The following is a 15,606-nucleotide window of genomic DNA, read 5'->3' on the forward strand; positions in this document are numbered from 1 at the left end:
ATTATCATATATGTATTATTCTCCAATATGGACGTATTTATAAAGAAGTACAAAATATGTTAACCCAAAATAGGAAATAAATTTCAATTATAATATGACTAAAGAAGGACTCGCCAATACAACCAAAATCAAGGATAGAATTCCCAAGAACTAAAGCACCATTTGAAGAAATCTCATCGCATAAGTCATAAAAACTAATGAGCCAACCAAAATCATATAAATCCCCGAGATAAAGAGACAGATATCGAGTAGAGAGAAAAGGGAGAGATATCAAAAAGAGAGAGAAGAGGGAGATAGATTGAGAAGAGACAAAGAATAAAGACGAGGGAGAAGAGTAAGAGATACAGTTTTTAGTTTTCATTATTTGTGTTAAACTATAGAGGAAAATGAGAGTGAGAATGTGAGTGAGGATGAGAGAGAGGAGTAACAAAGTTTTTAGTTTTTGTTTTCACTTTTGTTACTCGTCTCTCTCATCCTCCCATCTCATTTTCTCTCTCAATTTCATTCTTTATATTCTAGCACAAAAACTATAAACTAAAAATTAACACTAAAATAATTATCAAACGGCCCTACTTTTAGCATTTAATGTTAGCATTGATAAATAAAAAAATAAGCTGATTTTTTTTCTTATATGTTATAGTAAAAAGTATCAAAAGAAATTGTAAATGAACAGAAGAAAAGTAGGAAAATCAACACTCATAAAGAAAGTATAGCAATCAATTGCTCCCCTCATTGTCTACTTTACTTTTTTAGGATAAATTTAAAAAACTTTGGAAAAGAAAACAGCCCAAAGCCGACCCGTCTATTTTCCCTCTTCTTTCCTTCTCCACAGACACCAACCTCTGTCTTCTTTCACTACTGAAGATTGACGGAGAGGAGAGGAAGAACATAAGGAGGAGATGAGGGAGGCATCGGTTCGGTTTTCTGACGGGAAGGCGAAAGCCTATGAAGTCTCTTTTGTAATTGGATAACTAGCACTGAAAACCGCCTTTAGTGAGATCATATAAACGAATACGACTAGAAAAGGAGATCACGACTTCTTTCTTTTTTCTCCTTTTCATTTACATTTTCTCAGGAACCAAACAAATAAGCAAATGCAGAATAGGAAAATGTATGTGGGGATTGTGTTGTACCTCCGTGCGACTTCTCGGAGGCGGAATCGTGAATTAAGTTTAAGAGCGGCTTCAGTGGGTCACTTCCCGCCATGGCTGTGTGCTTCGATTTTGCGCACTTAATAATCAACCAGAGCACTTTCAAGCGACTAGGCCCACTTATTTTTCTATAGATTCCATTCTTTCATCTCTTTTTTGTTATTTGCACTCCGAATAATAATTCCCTTTTAAGAACAAAAGGTGGTATTATTGCTCGAGTGCTGTCTTACTCTCTGTAAAATGATATTTTTATTGGTGTCAAATCTGTTTGTATGATCATATCGCATATGAATTTGGTCTTCCTTTTTGTAAAGAAATTAGAAAGAGAGAAAAAACAAAAAGAATGATAAGTATATTATCGCAAATGATCTCATGAGTGACATAAGTTAAGAACTTAATCTCTTAAGAAACTAATATAAAATGGATGCCTGATAATTTGTAGCGATGATTTAACTTGTAGCCATTGATATCGGAGATGCATGATTAAAAATGAGAGGGTAGCGCACGGTGAGTGTTATGTTGTCACTTTGTTTGGTTCCATCTCCACTATAAGATACCATATGGTGTTGTTCATTCATATATATAAAATAATGGACCGAGAATGGTTCACACATTCAAAATACCATATGTTCTTGATTAATTCAAATGTTAAAAAATGAAAATGTTAATTAAATGAGGATGATATGGTAAATATATACTTTTTCATATTTAAAAAAAAAATACGAATAAAAACAAAATTAGATAATGAGTCTTATTTTTATGGAACACAACTACCCATTTTATCTTTTTTTAATTCTAAAATTAAAAAAATTAAAAATAGAACCAATTGGCACACCTATAAACGTGTGTCAATGGATTAGTTAATATAATGGAAATGGTTACCCCTTTTGGAAAATTTTAAATTTGCATAAACTTTGCAATATAAGAACATCTCCAACAGTCTCTTCAACAACTTTGGAATTCCAAAATAGGTGAACTACATTAGAAAAACTCTCTCCAAAAGTCTCTTCAAACTCAGTCATCAAAGCTCCAACCTATTTCTCTCTCTTCAAGACTAGTAAGTTGACTTTGGCTCATCAAACATTTAATTTTACTTTGGAAAAACAAAATCTACCTTTTTATTTTTATTTTTTTTAGGTCCTTTCCTATTGAAAGGGGCGATAGCATATTAAACTCACACACACAACACGGATGCTAGGACTCGAACCCAGGACCTTGCCTGAGGGAGTAAATACTCCAAACCACTACACTAGTGGGTCCTTTACAACCTACCTTTAAAATGTAAAAAACATGCATTTTTTCTTTTCAGATAATAAATACATAGACATTTTTCACATGTTTTCCTGTTTTTCATTCGTTTCCATGATATTGCATTAATTGAATTGAAATGAAAAGTCTTGCAGCAAAAATTATTCAAGTAGCAAATAAACCTTTTCAAATTGCCACATAGGTCAACAAACTTTAATTTGTTACTACTATTGGAAATGCTCTAAATACACTAGAATAAATTCGAAATTATTGGATCTCATACTAGGTGATTTAGATTCTGGGATATCAATTTAAATTCTGCAAATCAGTCTCCGTACGAAAATTAAAAAGCTGTAGTTGTATATGCAATCTGAGGTGGTGAGCACCAAAGCATTGTGTTCCTTTCTTCCACCAAAGGTGAACATTTAGCCTGACATTGGTTAAAGTCAAAATTTAGCACTTCCTACAAAAAAAATTAAAAGAAAAATAAGTTATATATTAGAGAGGGAGGCAGTGTGAGGATGTATTTTACTAATTATACATGTTGTTTGTTATCTGAGAAAGACTGAAAGAGTGAGAATGAGCAGTTCAGAGAAAACTAGTTATGAAGTAGAGAAGAAGAAGAAGAAAAATGGGTCAATAAGGTCCATTTTCATGCATGCAGACGGAGTTGACAAGTGGTTGATGACACTGGGGTTGCTTGGAGCCATAGGCGATGGCTTCACTTCACGTCTGGTGATTGTTTTATGTAGCCGGGTGATAAACAATATGGCCAGAGCAGACAGAGCTGGAGCCTCAGATTTGGATGCACGTAATTTGCGCCCTAACATCAACAAGGTTTCTCTCTCTCTAGACCTTCTCATTGTTCACATTCACACATGCACAAACACTGAAAAGATGCAGAAAAAGCTAATCACAATCTTTGGATTTTGTTGTGGATGGCCTCATGCAGAACGGAATGCTAGCGTTTGTGTACTTAGCTTTGGCCTCATGGGTTGCTTGCTTCTTAGGTACGTAATCGATTTAACTACATAAACATGAACGTGGTTTTCTTTTGTTCTGTTTTTGCAACAACTGATATATACAAATCAAGTTCAGACCGAATAGTGTTCTCAATGTAATTTGTTATTTTAGAGGGATATTGTTGGACACGAACAGCAGAAAGACAAGCTGCAAGAATGAGAAGCAGGTATTTGAAAGCAGTGTTAAGGCAAGACGTGGGCTACTTTGATTTACATGAAACCAGCACCTCGGAGGTCGTCACAAGTATCTCAAATGATATTCAGATCATTCAAGATGTTCTCAGTGAAAAGGTTTCTACATTCAAGTCAATTTTCCTAATTCCTATTAAGTTATAACATAACAGAAACATTATTTTGTCCCAGCTCCTTTTTTCATATAATGAATTTGAATGATCAGGTGCCAGATTTTGTAAGCAAAGTGTCTAGGTTCGTTGCGGGTTACACGGTAGCATTTTTCATGGTGTGGGAACTGGCTATGTTGGGGCTCCCATTTTCCTTGCTTCTGGTAGTTCCTGGTTGGATTTGTGGAAGAACTTTAACTGAATTAGCAAAAAAGAGAAGAGAAGAGTGCATTAAAGCTGGGACAATTGCAGAGCAGGCAATATCTTCCATTAGGACTGTTTATGCATTTGTTGGAGAGAACAATACCATTCAAAAATTCTCTGCAGCTCTACATGGAACTATTAAGTTGGGGTTGAGGCAAGGCTTGGTTAAAGGCTTGGCCATTGGTAGCTCTGGCACTATCTTTTCCATTTGGGCTGTCATGTCTTACTCTGGTAGCAGAATGATTATATACCACGGCGCGCTCGGAGGAAATGTTTTAGCAGTTGGCGTCTCAATAGTCAATGGGGGATTGTAAGCAATAACTTCTTCTCAATTCTACTTTATAACATGGAATTTTATGTGATCTTAAAAAGAAATTGTAAAAAAAAAATAAAAAAATAAAAAAATTTAATGATGGGTTAACTTCCTCTGTTCTTTGAGAAACAGGGCAATGGGTTCTGCTTTATCAAATCTCAAGTACATAACTGAAGCATGTTCAGCTGGTGAGCGTATTATGGAAGTTACAAAACTAGTTCCCCAGATTGATTCAGACAACATGAGAGGCAAAATTCTGGAAATTTTTTCAAGTGAAGTTGAATTTAAACAGGTCAAGTTTGCCTACCCATCAAGGCCTGATGGCATCATACTAAACAACTTTTGCCTAAACATACCAGCAGGAAAGACAGTTGCTATGGTAGGTCCTAGTGGCTCAGGAAAATCCACAGTGATTTCACTGTTGCAAAGGTTTTATGACCCTCTTGAGGGAGAGATTTCTCTAGATGGGATTGCCATTGATAAGCTGCAGCTCAAGTCGCTAAGGTCACAAATGGCAGCAGTAAGCCAAGAGCCTTCTCTGTTCTCAACCACCATTAAGGAGAATATACTCTTTGGCAAGGAAGATGGTACAAGTGAGGAAGTAATTGAGGCTGCCAAAGCTAGCAATGCTCATAATTTCATATCTCAGCTGCCTCAAGGATATGATACCCAGGTTAATTTTCATTCCCTTTCCATACTAGCAATTAGTAGAACAACAATTTATCACAGTAATAATAAATTGGCAAATCGTTAGGCCACTTGGTCAAGATAGTGAGTCCGCTCGACTATTGCTAGTATAAATAAATATATTGGTAAATCCATAAGATATTGCTTAAATAAATAGTAGCAAATCAAATCCAACAGGTTGGTGAGAGGGGCATTCAAGTGTCAGGAGGACAGAAGCAGAGGATTGCCATCGCAAGAGCATTAGTTGGAAAACCCAAGATCCTTCTTCTTGATGAGGCCACCAGCGCATTAGACTCTGAGTCAGAGAGGCTTGTTCAAGAGGCTCTCCACAAGGCAGCCATGGGCAGAACAACCATAGTCATCGCACACCGCCTGTCCTCCATTCGAAACGCCGACGTTATTGCCGTCATGCAAAATGGTAGCGTCACAGCAACTGGCTCACACGACGAGCTAATACAAAACCAAAATGGGCTTTACGCATCATTTGTCCGTCTCCAACAAATTCCAAAAGAAACTTCAGAAGATCAATGTCACTGCAACAACAGTATAAATAGTCCCGTTCTTCCATCATCTGCTAGCCAATTGAATTCGACCCCCCAGGACGCTGGATTGGACTGTACTGCTGCTACTGCTAAAGAAAATCCAAACAACATGATCAAACCCAGAGCTTCATTGTGGAGATTGATGTCTATGAGTCTTCCAGAATGGAAGCAAGCGATTTTAGGGTGTTTGAGTGCTGCTCTTTTCGGAGCGGTTCAGCCGGTGTACGGATTCGTCATGGGGACCACGATATCAGTGTTTTTCTTGACAAATCATGATGAGATGGAAGAGAAAATAAGGACTTTTGCGTTGTGTTTTTTTGGGCTCTCCGTTTTCTCAATGCTGATTAATATCATCCAGCATTACAACTTCGCTTACATGGGAGAGCGCTTGACCAATCGGATTAGGGAGAGGCTGCTTTCAAAGATATTCACTTTTGAAGTTGAATGGTTCGAGCACCGACAAAACTCCAGCGGTGCCATTTGCTCTAGGCTCACCAAAGAAGCTGAAATGGTAGGTCTAATTATTTCAACATTATTGGTAAAACATTTGGTCATTGATTGGTACCTGATATCAATTTACAATACTTCATACATTGTTGATGAAGGAAATATTAAAGTGCTCGATACCAAACAATCTTTTTTTAAATTAAAATCTAACACGAGCAAAGTTTAGCTTCTTAAAATTAGTCAATGGGGTCTAATCCTGGTGAAAAAAAGTTGTAACTTATCGCTTGTAAACCAAATGGGATTTTGACAATGCTCATATTATTGGCAGGTGAGATCCTTAGTGGGTGATAGAATGGGTCTCCTTATACAAACCATCTCAGGCGTCGCCATAGCATGGACAATGGGGCTAATAATGGCATGGAGACTTGCCGTGGTCATTATTGCCGCCCAACCCATAGTCATTGCCAGCCTGTATGCAAAGCGAGTCCTACTCAAAACAACGTCCACAAAAGCCATCGAAGCCCAAGAGGAAAGTTGCAAGCTTGCTGCCGAGGCAGTCTCCAACTTCCGCACCATCACTGCCTTCTCAGCCCAGAACACAATTCTGAAGATGCTAGAAAAGGCCCAAGAAGGCCCACGTAGAGAGAGCATAAGACAGTCGTGGGTCGCGGGTATTGGGCTCGGGTTTGCCCAGTGCATCACAATTCTCAATTGGGGTGTCAGCTTTTTGTGGGGAGGCATGCTTGTCAACAAGGGCCATGTCACAGCAAGAGCAGTCTTTGAAACCATCACAATTTTGGTCACCACCGGCCGAACCATAGCCGATGCTGGAAGTATGACATCAGACCTTGCCATGGGTTTGTATGCAATCGGGTCCATTTATAGTATCTTGGACCGGACCACAAAAATGGAGCCCCAAGTTCCTCAAGAGAAGCAAGTAGAAAACATAACGGGTCAAATTCAATTTCGTGACGTGGATTTTGCATACCCAACTAGGCCCAATGCGTTGATCTTCCAACGCTTTTCGATTGAGATGAAAGCAGGAAAATCTACGGCGTTGGTGGGACAAAGTGGGTCAGGCAAATCGACCATCATCGGATTAATTGAGAGATTCTACGATCCAATCAAAGGAGTGGTGGAAATGGACGGCCGAGATTTAAAGACGTACAACCTTAGATCGTTGCGGAAACACATGGCGTTAGTCAGCCAAGAGCCAACGTTATTTGGTGGGACCATAAGAGAGAACATTGTATATGGAGCGTCCAATGAGACGGACGAGACGGAGATCGCGGAGGCCGCAAAGGCAGCGAACGCTCACGATTTTATCAGCGGATTAAAGGACGGATACGACACGTCGTGTGGGGATAAAGGGGTGCAGCTATCTGGGGGTCAAAAGCAACGGATAGCAATAGCCAGGGCAATACTAAGAAACCCAGCGGTGTTGCTATTGGACGAGGCCACCAGCGCGCTCGATAGCCAATCGGAGAAGGTGATGCAAGAAGCGCTGGAGCGGTTGAGGTTGGGGAGGACTAGGGTGGTGGTGGCCCACAGGTTAAGTACCGTACATAACTGTGATCTTATCGTTGTGATTGAAAAGGTGAAGGTGGTGGAGAAAGGGACCCACTCTTCCCTGCTGGCTAAGGGGCCCGCAGGTGCTTATTACTCCTTGGTCAACCATCCTGGTCCAAAGACACAGCCTCAGTTGACTAACAAAAGTTGTGCTTATCGTGCGATTCCAACTTGAAATCTCTAGTTTCAAAGTCAATATTTTTAGAACCGTTGGTTGCAATCTTTATTAATTAATAAAATGAATATATAAAGGCACAGTTTTTAACTATAAAGAAAAAATGAAAATACGATGTGTTAACATTCACTCTCAGTGTCAATCATAGTCGGAGCGGTTCGTTTCTTCAGACAAACGGCGATGTTTGGTCATTAATTGTGTCTGTGCCTTCTTGAGAACAGAGTTTCTCCAAATCTTTTGTTTCTTTCGATCTTCCTTTGTTAATTTTTCAGGGTCTCTTTCTTCAGGTAAAAAGAAAGAGACACTGATTTTATCAGTGGTGGACACATACAATTCTCGGCCTGAATTTATAATTCGATGTGGATTGAACTCGAACAGATTCTGTAATTTTTCATTTTCCTTCACTTGTAGTTCGAACCCTTCAGCTGAAAAACCCTTCAAAAACTGTAACTGGATCTTCTGATACCATGATGACAGCTTTAGATCTTTTCCATTGACTGTCAATGATGTTCCCGGGCATTGAAAATTCTCAAAATATTTCACAACTTCGCGGATGTCGTTTGCAACGATACTCTCCCTCAGTAATTGTTGCATATGAATAGCTACGTTCCTTTCCTTCTCCCCAGAACTTTTCCAAACTACCGGTTTCGAAAATCAAAGCTAGTGCTTCACTAGCAGCCACACGGACTAATTTATCATCATGCTTTAACAACAGGGTTGAGAAGTAATCAATGGCTCCATTCCAGTTGTTGTGTCTGAGTCTCCATCCTTCCACGCTCGTAAGTAGAAACAACCAAGCATTTATTGCAGCAACTAGGACCGCCGCCGAATGCTTTTCTTCATTCGGATCAGATTGATCAGCATGAATGAACTTCCATATAATTTGCATTGCATTTTGAATATCCTCTGAGTTGGTTGCACCAAAAAAAGCCACAATGCCCAAACAGTCTAATACCTTCACTGCCGTGGTTCCAGATTTCGGAGCTTTAGAAAGAACCGGAAGCAACTCCCTGTACACTTCAGACACTTTATCCTCATAGCCAATGATCATGACAAGCAACCCTACGAGATGAAGTGATAGCTGCTTCTCCTTGGAGGAACCCTTTTTGAAGGAATTCAAGCCCCTGTATAGAAAACTTGCGAAATTCTTTTCTAGAAAGAAAGTCATGCTCTAATCTGCTATTTAACACCCCAATTATTGAAGCGAGTGCCTCCTCTCGGTCGGATCCTCTTCTCTCGTACAACCCTTCTAAGTAACTGTAAATTGTCTTCGGTGCCGATGGCCGAGGCAGTTGGACAGAGCTGTCAGCGACACCAGCAGCAACATGTCTTCTTCTACCAGCTCTTCTTTCGCTGCGCCTTCGGGAGCTTGAAGCCGGGAGAGGTTTGTCTCTTCTCGTCATGTTGGAATGTTAATGTTGTGGGTTGTGAATGTTAATGTGGTGAAATATAAATAGGGTTTGCTTTGGGATTCCTAGTCAGAGCGGGACTACTAACAACACACAATCTGAGTTTAACAAGTAAGTGAAGCCCGGCAAAACTAGGACCATATGATGGGCCAGTCTTGAGTAAAATGAGACTTATTGCATTAAAAGATCCCGCCCAACAATAAGCAGCGCTGCCCATTAACACAGCATTAGCCCATTGGAAATTCATTTTGAAAAAAGTTTTTTTTTGACCTTTTTTTGTTTCAAGCATTGGGAAGGGAAGAATCAAACTAAGACCTCGAGTAAGTGAGTAAATATCTTAATTACCTGAGCTAGAAAACCCTTACGGTATTTTTTTTAATTAATTATTTTTTTGTATAAGTACGTTGGATTTATGATGTAAATAAACGATTGTTCTTTGGTATGTTAGTTAGATATTGTCATATTGATGTGTTGTTTTCTTTTTGTGTCTAAAACTAGCCCCCCTTCCCTCACTGTGTGTCAATTGTTGTTTTTTTTTTTCTTTAGAATTAAAAATAGATAAAATGGGTAGTTAGTTATGTTCTATAAAATAAGGACCATTGTTTGATTTTGTTTTTAATTTTAATTTTTTTAATATGAAAAATATAAATTAACCATATTATCCTCATGTAATTAATTAATTTTAATTTTTAATATTTGTATTAACCTAAGGCATTTTCTGGTAGTTTGAATGTTTCATCATTCTCTACCTTTTACTTTATATATATAGATGGTTTAACTCAAATCGGCCTAACTGTTATATTATAAGACATTATTCTTGTCGCAAGAGAATTTATTTTCTAAGCAAAAACTAATGGAGATATATTTTTACAAAATAGCTTCTTCCGATAAACTTGGTTCTCCTGGTTGAAGCTAGAATTACTTTTAATTTGAGGAATTCCAAGTCATTTACGAAAACTCCTACAGTCCATTATCATTTGGAGGAACAAGCAGTGCAATCTCTAGGGATAAAGGCTGGTGGTGAGGTGAGAGAGGCAAAGGTCTTCAATTATTTGATAAGCGATGTACTATTATTTTTAGAGCATCCACAATGGAAGGGTGTATTTTTAGAGGTGTAAAGTCACTTTTACATCCCTTTTGCACCTCCGGAGGTTGTAAATGTGATTTTTGCTCTAGTGGAGAAGATGTAAATCTAAAGATGTATAATTAATTTCTTTCACGTTTTTTGCTGTAGGTCCTATTTTTGTCCACATTTTTTCATGTAGGTCCCACCTCCAAGAGATGTAAAAAAAGATGTATATGTGCATCTCATGGTGGTGATGCAAATTTACACTCGTTTACACCTCTCCATTGCAGGTGATTCCGATCACAAATGGTGTATATTTAACATACACCTCATTATACACTCTCCTACTGTGGATGCTAAATACGTTTTTTGCTGCAATGGAAAACGATGTAAATCTAAGATGTATAATTTTTCCTCTCTTTTCTCGGGTGGGTCCCGCCTGCAAAAGATGTAAAAATAGATGCAAATGTGCATTTTATTTTACATCTCCATGGTGGTGATGTATGTTTACAACCCTTTACATCTCCCCATTGGAGATAATTCCGGTGACAAAGAGTGTATATTTAACATACACCCCCTTATACACTCTCCTATTGTGGATGCTCTTAGTTCGGCATGAATATTTGACTATAAATAAGAGATAATTATTACCATTAGGGAAATGGCTTAAGTCACTTTGGACATCACCAGACACACCCTATGATATGTTCCCCTGTAAACAATAAATAATAAACAATAAACATCTATGTGCGCTTCTGTTCTAATCCAAAAGATATTAAGAAAAAAGATAATCGAATTTAGAATCTCGAATGCAGGAATAAAACTCCTTGCATGTGCGTTTTTCTTTAGATGTGCTTGCTTCGTTTGAAAACCAATTAATTTACCACTCTATCTCTATCTCTATCTCTATCTATCCTATATGTGTGTGTCTATGTGACTAGACCACCACCTATATATGACTATATATGATTTGTAAATAAATGAAATTAAGCAATATGTCCGGACCATGACAATTCAACAAGAAGCCCTACTGGATGGTACTCTGTGTCTCTGTGGTGGGTAAGGTGGAGAGAAAAGTGGCAGCTTCATGTGCAATGTTGGTCGGTGGAGATGAGAGGTGGTAAGAATGGGATTGATTGTGTGATAAGTTACAAAAAGCAGGAGAGGAGGAGAATCAGAGACATTGTACCTGAAAGCAGCTGCATGAGCATATTGGCAGATGGGCAGCAGTGACACACATCTATCAATATACTATTTTAATCCACACATTCACTTTTGATGGCTTATGCTAACAGAAAGAAAGGCAGAAAGGGTTCACTTTTTTAAAAAGAATATTAAGTAGAAAGGGAATATTGATAAGAGTACCAAATTAATATGTTCTAAAGCATGGAATAAATAATATTTAGTCCAACTCAAGTCACAACTCAGCAGGGCTTGATTTTGTTGTACCAATTGGTTTCACTAATTAATTGGATTATTAATTGGTACAGTTGAATGATCACAGAACATCCAGAACATCAACACACTATGATTATCAAATGTCTCTCTCTCTCTCTCTCTCTCTCTCTCTCTCTCAACAACAACAACAACAACAAGAAACAAGAACAATTTGAGTGAGGCAATCATGGAAGTAGATCATGAGTGGGTTTCCTGGTTGTCAAAACTCAAATTAGTTGGTTATAGCAGGAACCCAATAGGCAAATAAGGATAATGCAACTCCAGCCATCAGTATTCAGGTTCCTTGGCAATCAATCCTCTAACAATAATTGGCAATTTGGCTTTGGCAAAGCAATGGATGGCAGTATTCAGGTTAATATTTTTCACTCTCTGGAGTTTCCATGGCACTAATCATGACAAAGCCACTACTTGTTTTCTATTTCATTTTTTCAGCCATCCTTCGTTTCCATACTCAGTACTTTTGCTTTTACCTCATTCTCTCAAGAGACTTAACCTTTAGGAGATCTAAAGCAGATCCATTCACTCCCAATGTCCTTTTTGTGGGCTCAAATAAATGAGAGTTTTGAAGAAATATATACAAAAGCTATTTCAAATAAAAGAGCTCCCATACACATATATAGCTATTTTGGCAAGTTTGTATTGGTGATTGCTAGTGGTGGGGATGATAAAGAGATTGTTGGATGTGCAGTTGAGAAGCTTTTTCCTTAATTATTATGAGGAATAATAATGTGCTTGTTTCTACATCTGCTAAAAAGATATTCTGCAGATGGGATGGGATGATAAGGGAACTGTTCTTCCAAATTGGGGAGGTGAACAAAAGCAATGGTGGAGCATTAGTTATGGCCTCTTTTGCCCTCTGGTGCAATAATAGTATTTCCCCCTCCCCTGTAACCACTTTAACTGAATCATATTCATATTGAGGCCCCTCCTCCACTTTTCTCTATTGTTGAGCTTTGCTTGGGATGCTGAACAGGCCCACAAGCAACTAGTTTCTTCATCCCTTCTTCTTTTCTTTTTTTTTTTCTTTTGATACAATCAATAATTTACTTTAAACTAATCTAAACCATGGGTACAAAGCGGGGAAGAGCACATCTGCTCTAGCCAACTTGACTAAGCCCATGTCTCCTCTTCATCCCTTTTTTATTTCGGGTCATTAGTATTGCTAATTAGGAAGATTAACCATGTGCATGCAAAACCAATAGCTTCAAGCACACTGATATTGATCATTAAAATACAATATCCAGCAGGATGACGGGGATGGTGGAAATAAGTAGCATTGGAGTGTGTCCCCTGCTTTTATCGTGCAGCTGCTGCCATTGGTTAATAATAATATCGATGAGGAGGAGGAGGACCACCAAAACAAGAAGCATTTAGAACCAGTATCGTGTTATATGTTATGAAGTGAAAAAAAATGGCAGCTCTGATGCGCACAATGCAACTGTAATAAAATCTACCTTGTTTTCTACATAGAATCTATCCTACTGCAGAAGTGCAGATACAGCACACAAGCACAAGCACAACTTAAGAAAATGGCACCAGTAAATTTCCAAAGCCATGAATATAAAACTCGTCAAAGCAACCAACCAACGATGCCTTTAAAAATTAGTAAAAATTTCATGTAATCAAATACAGATACTCCCTGTAGAGATGGATGGTCGAGCTTGAAGTCAGTTACGTACGTAGTTAGGAGGCTAGGAGCTAGCTATTATCGTTGATGTGGTCATGAAATAAATAGAATTAAGATATATTTCAAGTGGGAGATCCATAAAGGGGTGTCTTTGATCATATTCTCTTTACATTTGTCTTTATATAAATGGGTGTCTTAGATCATGTTCTCACTTTTTTTACATGCAAATATGCTCACCTCACCCTCACCAGTATGGGAGTATAACAAAACGTACAAGAAAGAATTGTTTCAAGATACATATCTCGGATTAAATTAATCTATTGTACGCAAGTGAGGATTCAAACTTCGGTGTAAAATGACGAGCTAACTATCTTAATGGTTAATCAATTAACCTAACTCACTACTAACTCACGGCTGCATTTATTTTGAGTAATCAAAGATATGAATTGAAAAGACATTACCACATCGATCACATACATTGATCCCACTAATTTTAAGATGCTGGAATTTATTGAAAAGCATAAAACAAAAACCTTTCCGAAGTACATCATCCGTCACTTAATCATCATGGACGCTCAAAAATTTCTTTTTAGGACAAGTGTTAAAAGTTGATAGAAATTGCCATGTGTTGGTGATGGAGACTTAAAGTGGGTTGTGCTGGGTTTATGGGGTAGCCGGTGGCATTGACAGGCCATAAAAAAGCCCATATCACAAATGGAGTTGAATCGAAAGATGTGACTAACATGATTAACTAAGCCCATCTGATATGCAGCCAGGTAGTAGCTATCAACTATCAAGCAAGCAAATCTGGGTTTGTAATGGAAGAATCTGTCCCTGCTTTTTCTAAATTTCAAACGTGATCATTAGTAAGCTTGTTCAACTGTCTGCCATGCCCAGTTGGGAATGTGATTAGGATGCTACTTTGTTATCTTTTCAAGCATGCGTATCATGCTATTTTTTTGTCGTTTATTAATTGTCACATCATCACGTGATATTAATAATATTACTATAGCGTAAAAAATCTCTCTGTAAAACTAGCAAAAACCATACATCAAAATTAGAAAGCAACTGCTGCCTTTGATCCAGGACCATGTATGTCAGCAGATATAGAATGGTTCCGATCATTTTCAACATCTGCAATCGGTATCATCACAAAATGCATTAAGATCAATTCTAGATTAAATATTTCCAATAATATATTATATAACCAATCTAGCTGTTGATAAACTGTTGTTTAACAAAAAATTCAAACTTTATTAGAGGAACCGGCCATTTTGTTTATGATTTGTATAAATTAGTTTTTAATTCGCCTTAGTTAATGGTCTAAGTTTAAGAGCAGAGCACAGGCATATCACATCAACTACTAGGACGTCATGAGGTGCGTTTATGACTCAACTTAAAATTAAAAAAGGGAATTAATGGAAGTAATATAATCGTAGTTTCAACCCTTTTCCTTCTTAAACGTAATTTTATGAGTTCTGTGTTCCTGGAGAGATTATAGAATCGTAGTTTCAACTCCTTTCATTCTTTTTTTTTCGTTTTTTAAATTTCATTCTAAAGGGTAAAATCATATGTCAAAGTCTAGCTGTCTAAAAGTTTTTATTTTCTATAAAAAATGATATGTGTCAAATTTTAAAAGGGAGTATTATCAGCTGACGTGGTGGTACAGTACTATTCTATAATATCTCATGTTCTTGGGATGAATGTAATATTTTTGTGTCAAAGTTTTTGACCATATCTTGTTTATCTAAATATGAGTCTCATGTTTGAATTCCACACGATATCATAATTGTGTGTATGAAAATATAATTTAGATTATTACTTATATATATATATATATGCGATTAATCTCTCAATACATTATTGCATATCCAATTACATTTTTTTAAGAGGATGTATTTTTCCACACTCCTACTTCGTCAATTAATTTCAATACAATATATATATATATATATATATATATATATATATAAAATAGAAGTCGTATGCAAATACGTCATCTGCTTTCCGTGAAATAGTAGATCTCTACTTTTACCCTCCATATATCGTGAAGACAAAGAAAACCACCATAGAATTTGAATTTAATGCTTCCTCTTCTTGCAGCGAGAAGGCCAGTGCATGCCTTTTCCTTTTCCTACACAATTCCCCATCTCAATTTACTTATATTATATCTATCATCTCACTCCCCCACAAATCAACCACCATGATGAAATCTCATGTTCTTGAGCCATCAGTTTTTACGTTTGTTTTAATATAGAAATCATCATGAATCGTTATGCAAAGCAAACAGTGACATAGGGAGGAATGAACCATCTTTTTCTCAGCCTGCGGAATATTTATTACTCCA

At 37.5% G+C, this 15,606-nt stretch overlaps 1 protein-coding gene across 1 annotated transcript; it reads left to right on the top strand.

Annotated features, from left to right (window-relative positions):
- Window positions 1-3,053: 3,053 nt before the first annotated feature.
- LOC117622341 (ABC transporter B family member 15-like) lies at window positions 3,054-11,988 on the top strand. Its single transcript, XM_034352990.1, has 8 exons — window positions 3,054-3,236; window positions 3,352-3,409; window positions 3,534-3,712; window positions 3,819-4,276; window positions 4,412-4,952; window positions 5,144-6,019; window positions 6,284-7,607; window positions 11,984-11,988. Exons 1-8 carry the CDS (start codon window positions 3,054-3,056, stop codon window positions 11,986-11,988), a joined length of 3,624 nt encoding a protein of 1,207 aa, XP_034208881.1.
- The last annotated feature ends 3,618 nt before the right edge of the window (window positions 11,989-15,606 follow it).

This window comes from Prunus dulcis, chromosome 3, assembly GCF_902201215.1.
Source record: "Prunus dulcis chromosome 3, ALMONDv2, whole genome shotgun sequence".
Classification (NCBI taxonomy): Eukaryota; Viridiplantae; Streptophyta; class Magnoliopsida; order Rosales; family Rosaceae; genus Prunus; species Prunus dulcis.